Raw genomic sequence first — 19,294 nt, 5'->3', positions numbered from 1 at the left:
TATTTTTGCCATGTGTTCTTACTTGCTGCCTGAAACTTAATCAGAATTATTTGTTTTAGCCCACCCTTAGGAAAATGTATATCTAGGGTAAATAAGTGAGGTACTTTACCAATACAGAGATTGATGCAGCAGTATAATCTCTTCACCATTATTTAATTAGTGAAAATTAAATTTTGTGCATGTCTTGATGTACAGGAAATGCAAGGTGTTATTGTAACATTAAACGCTTTGTCTAAATTGAGTCTGATTAGAAGTAATGGATGAGGGATAATGGATTTTCAGAGCAGATAATACTATTGGTGTGATACCCAGTAATAATAATAATGTACTTTCTATTCCAATATTTGAAGGTTCTTGATGTATGGATTACTATCTTAATATCTGCTAGTCAGATGAAGATTTTTGACTTAAGGAATCACAAATAGAATAACTTTTCTTATGATCCTAGCCCAAGGGTAGGCAATCTTGGCTCAGGAATTCTGGGAGTTGAAGTCCACGAGTCATAAAAGAGCCAAGGTTGCCTACCCCTGGACTAGTCCTTGATTAAGCTATTGTATTTTTCGTCTTAACAGCATGCTCATGAGCATTTTAGGAGAATGAATGGATGTTGATAACCTGGAATTTTGCATCCATTGATTTTTAACATTATTTCACTGTGGAATTGCAATTAGAATTAAAAGAGATTTCTCTGTATTTTTGATAAATCCATCTTAAGAAGTTTAAAAGTTTGGAATGGACAGCATGGCAGAAAACAGTGTTTTTTGAATTTGGTAACTTTCAGATATGTGGGCTTCAACTCCTAGAATTCATGATTCTGGGAGTTGAAGTCCACACATCTTAAAATTGCCAAGTTGCCTTAAAAGATAGTGATGATTTTATTTTGCAAAATCTTTTTCCTATGAAATCCTCATCTTTTAAGAAGAAGTCATAGAGCACTTCCTTGTTACCTGCAGTTCCTCACTTGATCCTGGGGCTCTGAAAAGCATTTAAAATGTTTTGGTTAAAATTGGGTACCTCTTCTCAAAGCATTGAGGCAGTTGCATCTTCCAGGAAGCTTAGCAAAGTTAGTCCAAATTGTTTCTCCAGATTGTCTTCGTATGTACCTCTCTGGACCTCTGGGACTTTCTCCCTAAGTGTACAGACAAAGCTACCTTTGGGGCTGATGGTGAAGCCAAGCAGCTGCACATATAAATGCATGTGAAGATTTAACTGAGAAAGTTTGTGAGGTAGCTCTATCAAGCTGGCCAGAAATCAAGTGGACTTGATTTAAGCCAGGGCACTTTGAATGCTGATAACTTACAGCAGAGTACCCCAACCTTTTGGGCACCAGGGACTGGTTAAGTGGAGAGAGGTTTTTCCATGGACCGGAGGAGGCGTGGTTTTGTATGCTGCCTGTATCCTGTGGATGGGGCTTTCCTTGTTTGTGCAGACCAGTTGCTGGCATGCCACGGCCTGGTACTGGTCCACAGACCAGGAGTTGGTGACCCCTGATTTACAGGATTCAATAGTGAGATTACTTTTCCCTTCCCGCAGTAAAGATGCAATGATTTTCAGAGGAACACATATAACACTCATCTCTTTCACTTCTAAGTCAGCTTTTCCTTTCATCGCAAACTTGACTTTGTGACCTGTGTAACTAACTGTCTTTCCAATTATCTGCACGATGAAGGGCATAAGTGTTTCCTGGAGAGGGCAAATAGCCAAAGATTTTTTCTTTTACTTTCTCTTTAAACTCCAACTGAATTCAAAGCAGATGCAACCACAAGCAACCAGTTAATCTGCTCCAAAGTATGGAAACAGGAGGAAAGGGGTTCATTTAGCAGTGCTGCTACTGCTCAGCAGCTGATCTTTGTTTGCTGAGTTCATAAATTGTTATAAACCCTAGGATATTTAAGCCTTTTTTTAAATATGCTACCATTGGTTGGATTTGCCAAAATCATAATTTATAGCTTACAAAGTCATATAGTAGAGTTCATAAAATATATTAAGCTATAGTAAAACAAAGCACATCACAACCATGTTGTATGAAATAGACAGCTTTCTATGGTTTACTTGTTGAAAGAAGGGAGTGAAGATTTAGATTTATGAGGGTGGAGGTTCGTCCTCCGAGCTTGTGGGTGGGTTTCTGAGTGTTTTGTTACCAGGCTAGGTAACATCTTCAGTGGAGTTTAGGGGATGTCAGTGTCAGTGTTCTTCTGTTTAAAAGGGCTTCAGGTGTGGTTAGTAGATCTTTTGATTTAGATTTATACTCTGCTTGATTATTGCAATGGTGGGATTCAGCCAGTTCGCACAAGTTCAGCAGAACCGGTAGCTAATGTTTTGTTGTCTGGGCCCAGAATGGCCTTCTGGAAGCGGCATCCACACAGAGAACCGGTTGTTCACATATTTGAATCCCACCATTGTATTATTGTATTAGTAGATACTACTAGCTTCTTATTTGGAATTGCACATCCACTTGTTATTCCAGTGCATAGAATATAGAAGATAAAATAACAGAGTTGGAAGGGACCTTGGAGCTCATCTAATCCAACCCCCTGTATGAGCAGGAGAATCTATACCATTTCAGACAAGTGGCTGTTCAGTCTCTTCTTCCAAACCTCCAGTGATGGGGCACCCACAACTTGTGAAGCCATTCCACTGGTTGATTGTAATCGCTGTTAAGAAATTTCTCCTTAGTTCTAGGTTGCTTCTTTCCTTGGTTAGTTTCCATCAGTTTGTTTTTGTCTTGCCTTCTGTTGCTTTGGAAAATAATTTGCCCCTTTCATCTTTGTGACAGCCCCTCAGATATTGGAACACTGCTATCATATCTCCCCTAGTCCTTCTTTTCACTAGACTAGACATACCCAATTCCTCCAACCGTTCTTCATATGTCTTAGTCTCCAGGCCTTAATCATTTTATTGCTCTTTTCTGCACTCTTTCCAGAGTCTCAATATCTTTTTTATATCATGGTGACCAAAACTGGATGCAGTATTCCAAGTGTGGCCATACTAAGGCTTTGTAAAATGGTACTAATACTTAACGTGATATTGATTCTATTCTAATGAAGCCTGGGATTGCACTGGCTTTTTTGGCTGCTGCCACACACTATTGTCTCATATTTAAGTAATTGTCCACTTGGACTCCAAGATCCCTCTCACCTATACTATAGCAGTACAGCTGTTTTTTCTTGCCTAAGTGTAAAACCTTACTTTTATCTACATTGAATTTCATTTTAGAATAGAATAGAGCTGGAAGGGACATTGGAGGTCTTCTAGTCCAGCCCTCTGCTCAAGCAGGAGAGCCTATACCATCTCAGACAAGTGACTGTCTAGCCTCTTCTTAAAAATCTCCAGTGATGGCGCGCCCACGATTTCTGGAGGCAAGCTGTTCCACTGGCTAATTGTCCTCAATGTCAGGAGGTTTCTCCTTAATTCCAAGTTGCTTCTCTCTTTGATCAGTTTCCAACCATGGTTTCTTGTCCTGTCCTCTGGTGCTTTGGTGAATAACATGACCCACTTGTCTTTGTGGCAGCCCCTCAAATACTGGAATACTGCTATCATGTCACCCCTATTTCTTCTTTTCTTTAGACTAGTCAAACCCAAGTCCTGCAGCCGTTCTTCATATGTTTTGGTCTCCAGGCCTTAGATCATCTTAGTTGCTCTTCTCCAAACTTTCAACATCTTTTTTGTGATATGGTGACCAAAATTGGCTGCAGTATTCCAGGGGTGGTCTTACTAGGGTTTTATAAAGCGGTACTAATTCTTTGTGTGATCTTGATTCTATGCCTCTGTTTATACAATCCAGGATTGTATTAGCTTTTTTGCCTGCTGCTGCACACTGCTGGCTCATGGTTAAGTGATGGTCCACTAGGACGATCACAAGTCCCAGTGTTCAAGTCCGTTGAGATCCATTTAGATCTTGAGCCTATCTTCTGGGCTTGTCTATCTTCTGACCTACCTTCTGCAGTTGATAAAGAAATGGCAATTAGGCATTCTGCTTGTTTTTCCACATAGATTTCCTAGTTCAGGAAATATGGACTGTTTTTGCATTTCTGGATTTCCAGAAATTACATTTGCAATTCACTAAAAATGGTTGTTGCATTTTCATGCTTTAGTTAAGTGAAGACAATGAATAGAAATTAGAGTTCTTGGTAACTCCTTTGCAACTTTGGAATATATTGGAAAACCTTGATTTTGACAAATTTTATTCGTTTATTTATTTATTAAACTTATCTGCTGCCCATCTCTATCCTAATGTTTCTGGAACAATTTTATGTTAAGGCCCCATGTTAATTCTTTATAATGTACTCTGAAAATGTAGGATATTTAAGTTAGTATGCTTATTTGATGGTTACTAGACTTCCCTTTGTTTGTAAAATCAAATTCATGTCTAATTCTATTAATTACGTTCTGCACACAGAGGGAAGAGAAACTTGTGCACTGAGCTAGTGGATGGCATATTTGTGCACCAAGAAAAACTATGTATATGTTGCGCAAGTAGTCACACCAGCCTCTGTGTTCGTGAAATTCTCATTGCCTATTACCAAATCTTATTCAGGAAAGCAAACACCAGTGTCCATTTTCCCAGAGCGAAGGTAATTTGCTTATGACATTGCTTTAGGAAAACTGGTGTTATCGCTGTTCTGCCCCTTTCTCCAGCACTGGAGATGGAGGATCCACCCATAGGTTACGACTGTATTCCTGCCCAATCAGATCAAGTCAGCCAAAGTTGCCATGCCCGTCCTGGACCATAGAGATCACAGTTTTTTTACTTGATCTCGCCCAGGACAGACGTGAAAACTTAGCTCTTAGGCAGGTATAGTCCTCCATCGGGGGATGATGGAAATAGAAATAGACAAGGATAACGTCTCTTTCAGATTGAATGTGATTCCTGATGACATCATGGACACAGCTATGTATTTGATTTGGCAGCAAAATGGAAGTGGTTTACCATTGCCCTTTTCCAGACTGCAGGTTCTAACCAGGTCCACCCTGCTGAGATTTTCAAGATCAGCCATGGTGGGTTCGATGATGCTACCAAGGTTTCTCATAGACATAACCTATGTAGGTTTCCCCATAGGAAACATCCTGTTTGTTACTATTTAAGACAATATGAAGAACTCATGGTCTAACAAGGTTTCTGGCAGAAAAGTCCGAGATGCAGATGTGTTGAGTTATGAACTTTTTCCCTTTTGCTGGATAAGTTCCATTCACATTTTGGCCATTTCATTTGTAAAATTCTTGCAGGAAGTTCATGGCTAATGAACTCCCCATAGGAAATTCTCATGTACTAAGTTCATTTTGGTGATATGTCACCTGGTATTTCTCCCCTTATTTGTACATTTTGTTTAACAAACGCTGATCTGTTTGTTGTAAAGAAAAAAGGTTTCCTTAGCACCTGAGAAAATAGGAGAGAAGAAATGTTAGTAATCTCCAATAACATTTTGAAAAACAAATATATTTATACAAGTGGTGTTGTGCTTTGAATGTTTTGTGCAAACTGTTGCTATGGCATTAGATGTTTCTGTAGATGAAAGAAGAAGAAAATGCTGTTTGTTCAGTCAATGACNGGGGGGGGGGGGGGGGGGGGGGGGGAGGACACAATACATATTGTATTTGAAAGGATGGTTATCACCAATACTGGGCTGAGATACTGGTGAATAAAGTATGAAACTTTTTATCTTGTATCCTCCACCTATATAACTAGATAGGTCTTTTCATTAATTACATTACAATCATGAGGCATATTATTTATATCACACTTCCAATTTTGCTATTAGGATGGAACACTTTTTTGCCAGAATTGTGAGAAAAAAGTCTTCTTTTCTTGATTTGACTACATAGTTGACAAAACTTCTCTTTGTAATTCCTTACAGTTTTTGCACATCCAATTATAGCAGTAAATTTAGGTGACAATACATAGTCTCTTAAGTGTCTTCCTATTTTGGCTGTCAAACAGGGTAATTGTGTAATTGTGGACTAAATTCCCTTGGGGAAGAATTTAATTTGGGGTATTCATTAATCAAACTTTTGACAAACGTCTTCTACCCGCAGTGAAAAGCTGAACTAAATGTAACATCCTCTCATTATTAAGAATAACTGTGGGGTGGTCGGAATTCAATAAAGACTGCTCCAGGATAAACAGTTACTCTTCCTTTTATTCTTCCGATCCCAGTCAGCTCTCCTTTTGTGCCAGATATTTATTTAAACAGCCTGAGGCATAAAAAGACCTTGGAAACAAGGGGAGCAAAAAACAAGGAAGCCTTTAATTGTCTGGTAGTGATAAAATGTGGGAATGTAAAAAAAAACATCTATGGGAGAAGTAGATTCTGATAGTTTCTTCCCATGTTCTACAGTAATTCTGTCATGCTAAATATTGTAGCATTTGTGCATTTCTACATCAGCATGATGTAACTGTTGGGAAATGTAGTTTATTAAATGTAGCTTTGGAAAGTACCTTAGAGTTGTGAGGGGAAACCATCTCACAATATTTTTTATTGAAAATGCAGTTAGTGCATTTTTAATACAAGTACACTTATTATTTTTTTTCAAAGAAAACTGAAACTCTTTGATGTAATCTTTTGAATATTTTTGCCATGTGTTCTTACTTGCTGCCTGAAACTTAATCATAATTATTTGTTTTAGCCCACCCTTAGGAAAATGTATATCTAGGGTAAATAAGTGAGGTACTTTACCAACACAGAGATTGATGCAGCAGTAAAATCTCTTCACCATTATTTCATTAGTGAAAATTAAATTTTGTGCATGTCTTGATGTGCAGGAAATGCAAGGTGTTATTGTAACATTAAACATTTTGTCTAAATTGAGTCTGATTAGAAGTAATGGATGAGGAATAATGGATTTTCAGAGCAGATAATACTATTGGTGTGATACCCAGTAATAATAATAATGTACTTTCTATTCCAATATTTGAAGATTCTTGATGTATGGATTACTATCTTAATATCTGCTAGTCATATGAAAACTTTTGACTAAGGAATCACAAATAGAATAACTTTTCTTATGATCCTAGCCCAGGGGTAGGCAATTTTGGCTCAGGAATTCTGGGAGTTGAAGTCCACGAGTCATAAAAGAGCCAAGGTTGCCTACCCCTGGACTAGTCCTTGATTAAGCTATTGTATTTTTCATCTTAACAGCATGCTCATGAGCATTTTAGGAGAATGAATGGATGTTGATAACCTGGAATTTTGCATCCATTGATTTTTAACATTATTTCACTGTGGAATTGCAATTAGAATTAAAAGAGATTTCTCTGTATTTTTGATAAATCCATCTTAAGAAGTTTAAAAGTGTGGAATGCACAGCATGGCAGAAAACAGTGTTTTTTGAATTTGGTAACTTTCAGATGTGTGGGCTTCAACTCCTAGAATTCATGATTCTGGGAGTTGAAGTCCACACATCTTAAAATTGCCAAGTTGCCTTAAAAGATAGTGATGATTTTATTTTGCAAAATCTTTTTCCTATGAAATCCTCGTCTTTTAAGAAGAAGTCATAGAGCACTTCCTTGTTACCTGCAGTTCCTCACTTGGTCCTGGGGCTCTGAAAAGCATTTAAAATGTTTTGGTTAAAATTGGACACCTCTTCTCAAAGCATTGAGGCAGTTGCATCTTCCAAGAAGCTCAGCAAAGTTAGTCCAAATTGTTTCTCCAGATTGTCTTCGTATGTACCTATCTGAACCTCTGGGACTTTCTCCCTAAGTGTACAGACAAAGCTACCTTTGGGGCTGATGGCGAAACCAAGCAGCTGCACATATAAATGAATGTGAAGATTTAACTGAGAAAGTTTGTGAGGTTTAACTGAGAAAGTTTGTGAGCTGTATCAAGCTGGCCAGAAAAACATGCCAGAAAACCCAGTTTCCTCACCTCTTCTAAGAAGTGGACTTGATTTAAGTTGGGGCACTTTGAATGCTGATAACTTACAGCAGAGGACCCCAACCTTTTGTGCACCAGGGACTGGTTAAGTGGAGAGAGTTTTTCCATGGGCCGGAGGAGTCGTGGTTTTGTATGCTGCCTGCATCCTGTGGATGGGGCTTTCCTTGTTTGTGCAGACCGATTGCTGGCATGCCATGGCCTGGTACTGGTCCACAGACCAGGGGTTGGTGACCCCTGATTTACAGGATTCAATAGTGAGATTACTTTTCCCTTCCCGCAGTAAAGATGCAATGATTTTCAGAGGAACACATATAACACTCATCTCTTTCACTTCTAAGTCAGCTTTTCCTTTCATCGCAAACTTGACTTTGTGACCTGTGTAACTAACTGTCTTTCCAATTATCTGCACGATGAAGGGCATAAGTGTTTCCTGGAGAGGGCAAATAGCCAAAGATTTTTTTCTTTTACTTTCTCTTTAAACTCCAACTGAATTCAAAGCAGATGCAACCACAAGCAACCAGTTAATCTGCTCCAAAGTATGGAAACAGGAGGAAAGGGGTTCATTTAGCAGTGCTGCTACTGCTCAGCAGCTGATCTTTGTTTGCTGAGTTCATAAATTATTATAAACCCTAGGATATTTAAGCCCTTTTTTTTAATATGCCACCATTGGTTGGATTTGCCAAAATCATAATTTATAGCTTACAAAGTCATATAGTAGAGTTCATAAAATATATTAAGCTATAGTAAAACAAAGCACATCACAACCATGTTGTATGAAATAGACAGCTTTCTATGGTTTACTTGTTGAAAGAAGGGAGTGAAGATTTAGATTTATGAGGGTGGAGGTTCGTCCTCCGAGCTTGTGGGTGGGTTTCCGAGTGTTTTGTTACCAGGCTAAGTAACATCTTCAGTGGAGTTTAGGGGATGTCAGTGTCAGTGTTCTTCTGTTTAAAAGGGCTTCAGGTGTGGTTAGTAGAACTTTTGATTTAGATTTATACTCTGCTTGATTATTGCAATGGTGGGATTCAGCCAGTTCGTACCAGTTCAGCAGAACCGGTAGCTAATGTTTTGTTGTCTGGGCCCAGAATGGCCTTCTGGAAGCGGCATCCACACAGAGAACCGGTTGTTCACATATTTGAATCCCACCATTGTATTATTGTATTAGTAGATACTACTAGCTTCTTATTTGGAATTGCACATCCACTTGTTATTCCAGTGCATAGAATATAGAAGATAAAATAACAGAGTTGGAAGGGACCTTGGAGCTCATCTAATCCAACCCCCTGTATGAGCAGGAGAATCTATACCATTTCAGACAAGTGGCTGTTCAGTCTCTTCTTCAAAACCTCCGGTGATGGGGCACCCACAACTTGTGAAGCCATTCCACTGGTTGATTGTAATCGCTGTTAAGAAATTTCTCCTTAGTTCTAGGTTGCTTCTTTCCTTGGTTAGTTTCCATCAGTTTGTTCTTGTCTTGCCTTCTGTTGCTTTGGAAAATAATTTGCCCCTTTCATCTTTGTAACAGCCCCTCAGATACTGAAACACTGCTATCATATCTCCCCTAGTCCTTCTTTTCACTAGACTAGACATACCCAATTTCTCCAACCGTTCTTCATATGTCTTAGTCTCCAGGCCCTAATCATTTTGTTGCTCTTTTCTGCACTCTTTCCAGAGTCTCAACATCTTTTTTATATCATGGTGACCAAAACTGGATGCAGTATTCCATATGTGGCCATACTAGAGCTTTGTAAAGTGGTACTCATACTTCACATGATATTGGTTCTATTCTAATGAAGCCTAGGATTGCACTGGCTTTTTGGGCTGCTGCCATATACTATTGGCTCATATTTAAGTAATTGTCCACTTGGACTCCAAGATCCCTCTCACCTGTACTATACCAGCACAGCTGTTTTTTCTTGCCTAAGTGTAAAACCTTACTTTTATCTACATTGAATTTCATTTTAGAATAGAATAGAGCTGGAAGGGACATTGGAGGTCTTCTAGTCCAGCCCTCTGCTCAAGCAGGAGAGCCTATACCATCTCAGTCAAGTGACTGTCTAGCCTCTTCTTAAAAATCTCCAGTGATGGCGCGCCCACGATTTCTGGAGGCAAGCTGTTCCACTGGCTAATTGTCCTCAATGTCAGGAAGTTTCTCCTTAATTCCAAGTTGCTTCTCTCTTTGATCAGTTTCCAACCATGGTTTCTTGTCCTGCCCTCTGGTGCTTTGGTGAATAACATGACCCCCTCGTCTTTGTGGCAGCCCCTCAAATACTGGAATACTGCTATCATGTCACCCCTATTCTTTTCTTTAGACTAGTCAAACCCAAGTCCTGCAGCTGTTCTTCATATGTTTTGGTCTCCAGGCCTTTGATCATCTTAGTTGCTCTTCTTCAAACTCTCAACATCTTTTTTGTGATATAGTGACCAAAATTGGCTGCAGTATTCCAGGGGTGGTCTTACTAGGGTTTTATAAAGCGGTACTAATACTTCGTGTGATCTTGATTCTATGCCTCTGTTTATACAACCCAGGATTGTATTAGCTTTTTTGGCTGCTGCTGCACAATGCTGCTCATGGTTAAGTGATCGTCCACTAGGACGATCACAGGCCCCAGTGTTCAAGTCCATTGAGATCCATTTAGATCTTGAGCCTGTCTTCTGGGCTTGTCTATCTTCTGGTCCTACCTTCTGCAATTGATAAAGAAATGGCAATTAGGCATTCTGCTTGTTTTTCCACATAGATTTCCTAGTTCAGGAAATATGGAGTGTTTTTGCATTTCTGGATTTCCAGAAATTACATTTGCAATTCACTAAAAATGGTTGTTGCATCTTCACGCTTTAGTTAAGTGAAGACAATGAATAGAAATTAGAGTTCTTGGTAACTCCTTTGCAACTTTGGAATATATTGGAAAACCTTGATTTTGACAAATTTTATTTGTTTATTTATTTATTAAACTTATCTGCTGCCCATCTCTATCCTAATGTTTCTGGAACAATTTTATGTTAAGGTCCCATGTTAATTCTTTATACTGTACTCTGAAAATGTAGGATATTTAAGTTAGTATGCTTATTTGATGGTTACTAGACTTGCCTTTGCTTGTAAAATCAAATTCATGTCTAATTCTATTAGTTACGTTCTGCACACAGAGGGAAGAGAAACTTGTGCACTGAGCTAGTGGATGGCATATTTGTGCACCAAGAAGAACTATGTATATGTTGCGCAAGTAGTCACACCAGCCTCTGTGTTCGTGAAATTCTCATTGCCTATTACCAAATCTTATTCAGGAAAGCAAACACCAGTGTCCATTTTCCCAGAGCGAAGGTAATTTGCTTATGACATTGCTTTAGGAAAACTGGTGTTATCGCTGTTCTGCCCGTTTTCAAGTACTGAGGTGAGGGCTCTTGGATGAAAGATTAAAATAAAGAATGGTTGGAAGAAAAATAATTTTTCTTATCCTTTCTCCAGCTTCAGATATTCTTTTGGTGCACGTAGGACTTAAAAAGTGACTGAGCTAGAAATAGGCAAGGATAACATCTTTCAGATTGAATGTGATTCCTGATGACATCATGGACACAGCTATGTATTTGATTTGGCAGCAAAATGGAAGTGGTTTACCATTGCCCTTTTCCAGACTGCAGGTTCTAACCAGGTCCACCCTGCTGAGATTTTCAAGATCAGCCATGGTGGGTTCGATGATGCTACCAAGGTTTCTCATAGACATAACCTATGTAGGTTTCCCCATAGGAAACATCCTGTTTGTTAGTATTTAAGACAGTGGTTCTCAACCTTTTTAATGCCGCGACCCCCCAACCGGTCGTAAGTCGAGGACTAAACCGGTCGTAAGTCGAGGACTAAATCGGTCATAAGTCGAGGACTACCCAACCGGTCGTAAGTCGAGGACTTTCCCTGCCCGGGAGCGCCGTGCATGCGTGGTTCCGCCCCCTGCGCCGGCCGAGGCGTAGCTGGCAAGCGGCAGAGACGGAGCAGGCCGACCACCAGCTGGCCCAGCTCAAGGGAGGTAAGGCACCCGCCGGAAAAGGGGGAAAAAATGGCGGACAGCCTTGCTTGGCGACCCCTGTGAAATGGTCGATCGACCCCAAATGGGGTTGCGACCCATAGGTTGAGAACTGCTGATTTAAGACAATATGAAGAACTCATGGTCTAACAAGGTTTCTGGCAGAAAAGTCTGAGATGCAGATGTGTTGAGTTATGAACTTTTTCCCTTTTGCTGGATAAGTTCCATTCACATTTTGGCCATTTCATTTGTAAAATTCTTGCAGGAAGTTCATGGCTAATGAACTCCCCATAGGAAATTCTCATGTACTAAGTTCATTTTGGTGATATGTCACCTGGTATTTCTCCCCTTATTTGTACATTTTGTTTAACAAACGCTGATCTGTTTATTGTAAAGAAAAAAGGTTTCCTTAGCACCTGAGAAAATAGGAGAGAAGAAATGTTAGTAATCTCCAATAACATTTTGAAAAACAAATATATTTATACAAGTGGTGTTGTGCTTTGAATGTTTTGTGCAAACTGTTGCTATGGCATTAGATGTTTCTGTAGATGAAAGAAGAAGAAAATGCTGTTTGTTCAGTCAATGACCTGCCAAATTAAAAAAAAAAAATACACACCAAAGCAAAGTTAAGTAGATGTGATTAAAATACCAGCATAACAAAGATAAAGTAACAGATAAAAATGTAATGTACCTATTATAAAGGTATACTGATTGCCTAGGCAAGTATAAATCTAAAGTATCACAATCTATGAAGTAAATCAGCTAAAATGAGATAGCTGGCAAGTATTAAACATGAAACAATAAATAAATCAGATGAGCAGTTATGCCTTATTATCATCATGGCAATATAAAATTTGGCAACTGCACAAGCGATAAAGGATTTGGAATCTTTCAGAAGATATTTCACGGAGAAATTGTATGCCCTTCCTGAAAATTTACATTTGAGGGGCAGAATATAAGCAGACCTGATACCCCTGTAAAATTTGCAGTGTAATATTACATGCGAAATAGTTTCAGTCTCCTCTGTAGATGACAGCAAACAGAGCTCTGTCCCTCAGGAAAACAAAATAAGTTAATGTGGTTTGAAGAACTAAGAAGAGATTGGACAACCATTTGTCTGAAATGATACAGGGTTTCCTTCTTGAGGAGGGGATTAGACTAGAACAGGGGTCCCCAACCCGCGGGATGCAAAAACGGGCCACCGCCGCACCACAAGGTGCAAAAATGGGATGCTACCGCATCGCGGGGCACAAAAACAGGATGCCGCCACGCCTCGGGGCGCAACAACGGGCTGCTGCCATGCAGTGGAGCGTGGAAATGGGATGCCGCTGTGCCACGGGGCGTGGAAGCAGGGCACTGCACCATGCAAGAACGGGGCAGGGCTAGTGAGTATCACGTGGACGCTAGGCCCGCCCCGTTTGTGTTGTGCGCGTGTAAAATGCTTCCCCCTCCCTTTTCCTCCGATTCGCCAACCGAGAAAGGTTGGTAAACTCTGGACTAGAAAACCTCCAAGGTCCCTTCCAACTTTGCTATTCTATTATTCTGTTCTGTTTACATGCTCACAGAATGCATAAGGCACATGGTCTTTTGGTAATGCAATTTATTTTGCTTTGAGGTAGTTTTCCCTTCTTCAGAGAAGTCTTCCTCTGCTCCAAGTCCAATCAATGAAAAAGTGCTTCTTGATGGGATCTTAGAAGATACCTTCTCTGTCATGGCGCCAGTCTTCTTGAATAACCTCCCATTAGTGATATGGATGACTCCAACCCTGATGGCTGTGAAGACCTAGTTATTCCCCTGGGCCCTGGGGTCAGAATGTGAATGGAGCCCTGATGTGGCCAAAGATGTATCTGTCTTTGGACAGATTTCTGAGGTGGTTTGATTTGCCAGTTTTTATGCTAGTGGGTTGTGTTTTGTTTTTATCTATGTATAGGTAATCCTCGATTTATGATCACAATTGAGCCCAAAATTTCTGCTATAAGCAAGACAGCTATTAAGTGAGTTTTGCCCCATTTTATGACCTCTCTTGCCACAGTTGTGAAACAAATCATTGCAGTTGTTTAGTTAGTGACATGGGTGTTAAGAAAATCTGGCTTCTCCATTGACTTTGCTTGTCAAAGGAACGCAAAAGGTGATCACATGACCCTAGGACCTTGCAACCATCATAAATACATGCCAGTTGTCAGGCATGACCGTGAGGATGCTGCAACGGTCGTAAGTGTGAAAAATGGTCATTAAGTCACTTTTTTGAGGGCCATTGTAACTTCGAACAGTCACTAAATGAATGGTTGTAGGTCAAGGACTAGCTATATTCCCCTGAGTACATCTGGCAAGCCATATAAACGTACTAAATAAATAAATAAGTAAATAAACTACTAGAAGATTGTTTTGGCCTTTCATCGTTTTCAGCTCCTATAAAATGGAGGTTCTTATGTAGAAATGAATGACTGATTTGAAAGTATATTGAATCTCTGAGAACGTGAAAGTCAAACTGATGTTGCGGAGCTAAAAGGGGGAAAAAAGGAGGCAGTTCTGGAGAGATCACTCACAGATGAAAATTCAGCTTCTGATCTAAATTGATACTTTTATGTGATTTAGTTATATGTGAAAGATTAAAATTGTCCTGAGACTTACTTTTGCAGGATTGTAGCAAATTGTATTTCAAAGCTACTTTTACAGATTTACTGGACAACCTGTGACCTCTTAAGTCACTCTTTTCAGAGGTATTTCCATACCAGGCTCATCAATGTCTTTAGTAATAACAGAGCTTCTAATATCCTGCCTTCAGTGGAAAAGTTGAGATACATTCAGAGATGTATCTGTCTTGGAAGTAGCCCATGTTCAACTGTATGCACAGTCAATTAAAGAAAATGTTTTATGACATTTTGTATTATGTCATAAATTGTTTTATGATAATTTTGTGTCATAAAATGTTTTATAAATTTGCCAAATTTCAATTCCGCAGGAGTCATGGGTCCTAGACTTGGATGCATTCTGTAAATTAGTCCATTTGAAGTACCTTGGTTCAAAACATTTTGTACTATGGTACACTGTTTCACCCAGTTAAAGGTTACAGGAATCAGTTTTAGTGTTTATAGATGATTATTTTATACATCTGTATTAAAAAAAAAAAAAAAAAATCTTAACTACCAAAAAAAAAAAAAAAAAAAAATCTTGCCCAGACTAATTTCCTTTCAGCATCTTTATAGTTTGGCATCATGGGAGTTGTAGTTTAACACATCTGAAAGAGACCTGGTGGGGGAAGGCAGGGCTATGTCATCTTTATAATTCATAATTAATAAGCCACTTGCAGGAAATTCTCCTGGATTCGTGCGTTGATGTGGTTTTGCACATTGTTCTTTAGCTGGCAGATATTCAAATGTTCTCCTGAATAGTATCATAAAGCACTTGTTAATATCTTCCCACAGCAGTAGTTTCCCATGAAACAAGGACAAATATATTGGAATTTCAGATGATTACAAGTTCCTGAATAGCATTGTGTATTTCTAACTTTGTATATCTGTATGCCTTTGAATCAGTGTTGATTCCTGGCGACTGCCCGAATAGGTCCTTGCAGTTTTCTTGGTGATGTTTTTGGAAATGGTTTGCCATTGCCTCTTTCTTAGGGCTGAGAGAGAATGACTGGTCCAAGGTCACCCAACTGGCTTTGTGCTTAAGGCAGGACTAGAAGTCACAGTCTCCAGGTTTCTAACCTGGCTCTGGAACTGTTATTGAGAGTAATAACCACAGGGTTAATGTGTGGTCAAATGAGGTGAGGGGATCTTTCACCTCCAAAAGATTTTGCATAAATAATTATAATTTGTGGGTTTCTTACATGTTTTCTTTTGCTTTAGGTAAATGAAATTTACCATGATGAATCCCTGGGAGTGCACATAAATATTATCCTTGTTAGAATGATCATGGTGGGATACAGACAGGTAAAATACACACAATGTCACTCTTGCTCACCTATTTAATTTAAATGTTTGCTTATGATTTAGAGAGAAGTAAAGGTTTTAAAAGAAGTTTATAGTGTTCTCCCGTTTTCTTCCTCTGGTAACAACTGTTTTTAAAGTGATGTAATACAAACATTTCTGCTGCCATAAATAAATGGTACTTGACCATCATCCTCTTAGTGAAAGGATGCCCAAAAATAAGAAAAAAGGGGAGAGTCAAAGAACTCATACAAAGGACTCAGCCTTAATGGGGTGCATGTCATCATAGGACACTTGAGATGGAATTAGTTTTCCAAATGCTGTCCAAATGTTTTGTTTCATTTTTTAAAGGACATTCTTTAAATGCAGAATGCATATTGGGAAAAGACTTGAGCAAACAAAAGACTCTTAATGTAGATGAAAGATCAAACATCTGTTCTTGGCCACTAAAGGACTTGATGGTAGCCAAAAGCTTGTTTCATCTGATGTATACACCAGCTTTAGTGTTTTTTTAATTTATTTATTAGATTTATTATCATCTTCAGTTCGCAAGATTCTTGGTGGTTATAAAACATAGGAAATACCTGTGATATAAAATGAAAAAAACCCCACATATTTCTAGGAGCATAAAATCCAAAGGCTGTGATTTATTCATCCCTTCTAGACGGGATGTTTGCAGGGAGATGGTTAAATAAATCAAGCTGGGCCACAACCATGCAATCCACCATTTGATTGCCATTTGTGGCTGCCATTTTGATTTTTGTTGAACCCCCCCCCCTCCCCACTGTGGATACTCCTGATCCAAGCTTTGTGCATAACCACAGGCCTTCAGCTACAGCTCTATTTTCAGATGTTTCCAAAAAACCAAAACCTGGCCTGGCTTCATTTTAAGTTGGAAGCTATTCTTAAATATAGGTGATGTGACAGGGAAGTGGAAATGGGGGACATCCAGTATCTGAGGGGCTGTCACAATGAAGAAGAGGTTAGGTTGTTCACCAGAGCACCAGAGGGAAGGATGAGAAACAATGACTGAAAACTGATCAGAGAGAGAAGCAACCTGGAATTAAGGAGAAACTTCCTGACAGTGAGGACAATCAACCAGTGGAACAGCTTACCCACAGAAATCGTGGGCGCTCCATCACTGGTAGTTTTTAAAAAAGAGACTGTCTGAGATGGTATATAGGTCCTCCTGCTTGAGCAGGAGACTGGACTAGAAGACCTCCAAAGTCTCAGATTCTATTCTATTCTATTCTATTCTATTCTATTCTATTCTATTCTATTCTATTCTATTCTATTCTATTCCATTCCATTCCATTCCATTCCATTCCATTCCATTCCATCCCATCCCATCCCATCCCATTCCATTCCATTCCATTTTCTGTTTTGTTCTGTTCTAGGACAAATTAGGTGGGTTGATTTTGGTTGGAGAAGACAGCCCTGGAGATGCTTCAGGGTCAAGCCATGCAGAGATGCTGATTTCACCTTGTCTTCTCTTCCTCCTTTCAGTCCATCACTTTAATAGAGCGAGGGAACCCTTCTCGAAGCTTGGAGCAGGTGTGTCGCTGGGCTCATTCCCAACAGCGTTCAGATCCTGCACATGCTGAATATCACGATCATGCTGTATTCCTCACCAGGCAAGATTTTGGTCCTGCAGGTATGCAAGGTACTGTATTTATCTCAATCAGATATGTGCAGTTTGGTGGACGCCACCGAAAAGGCCCTTTTTTTGACCAAGGCCTTTGTAGTAGTGAGTACATAAAAGTTTTAAACCCAAAGTTGTGACTATTTGCATTCATTCACGTTGCTTTCTGAACAACAACATGGAACTGGCTCACTATTGCCCTCTTTAAGGACTTTTCAAAATTTTACGTTCCGGTCTGACCCACAACTCTGCTATTTCCTGGTGATCTCCCATTCAAATTCTATTTATTTTTGCAAAAGGCAGTTACATTTGTTAAAACAACAGTGAATTTTGCCTTATGTTTTTTATACAATTGTGGATTCTTAAGCAAAAAAAGGGGGAAACCATCTGTTTATACTTGCACCACTTGTGATCAAAAAGAACTTACCAATCCTGTGCTGTTGCTTCTGCATATTTATCTATCTATCTATCTATCTATCTATCTATCTATCTATCTATCTATCTATCTATCTATCTATCTATCTATCTATCTATCTATCTATCTATCTATTTATTTATTTATTTATTTATTTAAGATAATTTATATAACCTCTGTCAACATCAAGAATCCAAATAAAACTCCAGGTTCATTCTGTCTCCGAAAATCTTACTATTCAATACACTGCATGGTTATTTTCGAAGCAAAACTTTATTCTGAGGTTCCAACATTAATTCGTAGACTTAAACAATACTTTTCCCAGCCAAACCCCCAACATCTTATGTAGTCCATATAAACAAGTTCACTTTGTTATGGGAATTGTCTGCTTCAAATCCACACCTATTCTGGTGTCCTTGAAAAGGCTTCAGGCTCTCATGGTCTTCAGCTGAACCGTATAAGTTTAGTTTCTCCATCTAACCCATTTGAAAGTAACATTTCTCCTCCTTAATCTAAAGGCAAGTTAAAACTCAGAGGCACATAGCTGCCAGAGTTTCATCCTTGACAGCCACCTACTCACAGCGATTATAATATAATAATAAAATCACTCCTCCCCCGGTAACAACACACACTCATTTCCTCCTAACTCCTTTAGAACTGCTCTGATTTTCTAGTCGGATAGTTAAAAACCAAGTTTTATAGAACCATAGAATTACAAAGTTTGAAGGGGATAGAAGAAACATCTAGTCCAACCATCCGCAGTGTGCAAGAGATTTATAGAAAGTTGTTATTGGAGTCAGTGTGGTTTGATTAATCATAGATTATGCCAGACTAAGTTCAATAATTCCAAATAAAAAGCTAAAGTTGCCTTCCTAACAGATTATAATAATGCATAAGAGCAGGGGGGGAAAATCCAATGCAAGCAAACTTGAGTTCCATTCACTGACTTCCTAATGCATGTAGTAGTATCACCAAGTGCTTATATCTCCATTATTTGGATTGAAGCATTTGTACTTTTCTGATTCCTATTTTAGCTGATTCTTTTCTACAGACTAATCATGAAGAAAGCTCCTTTTTTAAGCCAATGGGACCTTTGTTCTAGTTATCTACATTTAAATTGTTCTAAGATAATGGGATGGAATAGAAAGTTCTACCTTGTCTCCCTTTTTTTCCTTGAGGAAGAAGAAGATACTTCTTCCAGTTGTCAGTCACAACTGGTGAAGCTGCTTCTTCTTCTTCTTCTTCTTCTTCTTCTTCTTCTTCTTCTTCTTCTTCTTCTTCTTCTTCTTCTTCTTCTTCTTCTTCTTCTTCTTCTTCTTCTTCTTCTTCTTCTTCTTCTTCTTCTTCTTCTTCTTCTTCTTCTTCTTCTTCTTCTTCTTCTTCTTCTTCTTCTTCTTCTTCTTCTTCTCCTTCTTCTTCTT

At 39.0% G+C, this 19,294-nt stretch overlaps 1 protein-coding gene across 1 annotated transcript in view; it reads left to right on the top strand.

The window, feature by feature from the left end:
• The window catches only part of LOC107299588 (A disintegrin and metalloproteinase with thrombospondin motifs 14-like), a gene marked incomplete at its 3' end in the record, with an annotated part of 55,411 nt that overhangs the window by 19,736 nt on the left and 16,381 nt on the right, over positions 1 to 19,294 (top strand). Inside the window, exons 5-6 of the mRNA XM_015828953.1 lie at positions 15,736 to 15,819; positions 17,323 to 17,479. Coding sequence (XP_015684439.1) covers positions 15,736 to 15,819; positions 17,323 to 17,479 — 241 coding nt within the window. The remainder of the gene's footprint in view (positions 1 to 15,735; positions 15,820 to 17,322; positions 17,480 to 19,294) is intronic.

The sequence above is a fragment of the Protobothrops mucrosquamatus genome, unplaced genomic scaffold (assembly GCF_001527695.2).
Source record: "Protobothrops mucrosquamatus isolate PMUCROS unplaced genomic scaffold, P.Mucros_1.0 scaffold5150, whole genome shotgun sequence".
Taxonomy (NCBI): Eukaryota; Metazoa; Chordata; class Lepidosauria; order Squamata; family Viperidae; genus Protobothrops; species Protobothrops mucrosquamatus.
The sequence above is the reverse complement of the archived record's forward strand: the minus strand, read 5'-3'. Positions and strand labels throughout refer to the sequence as shown.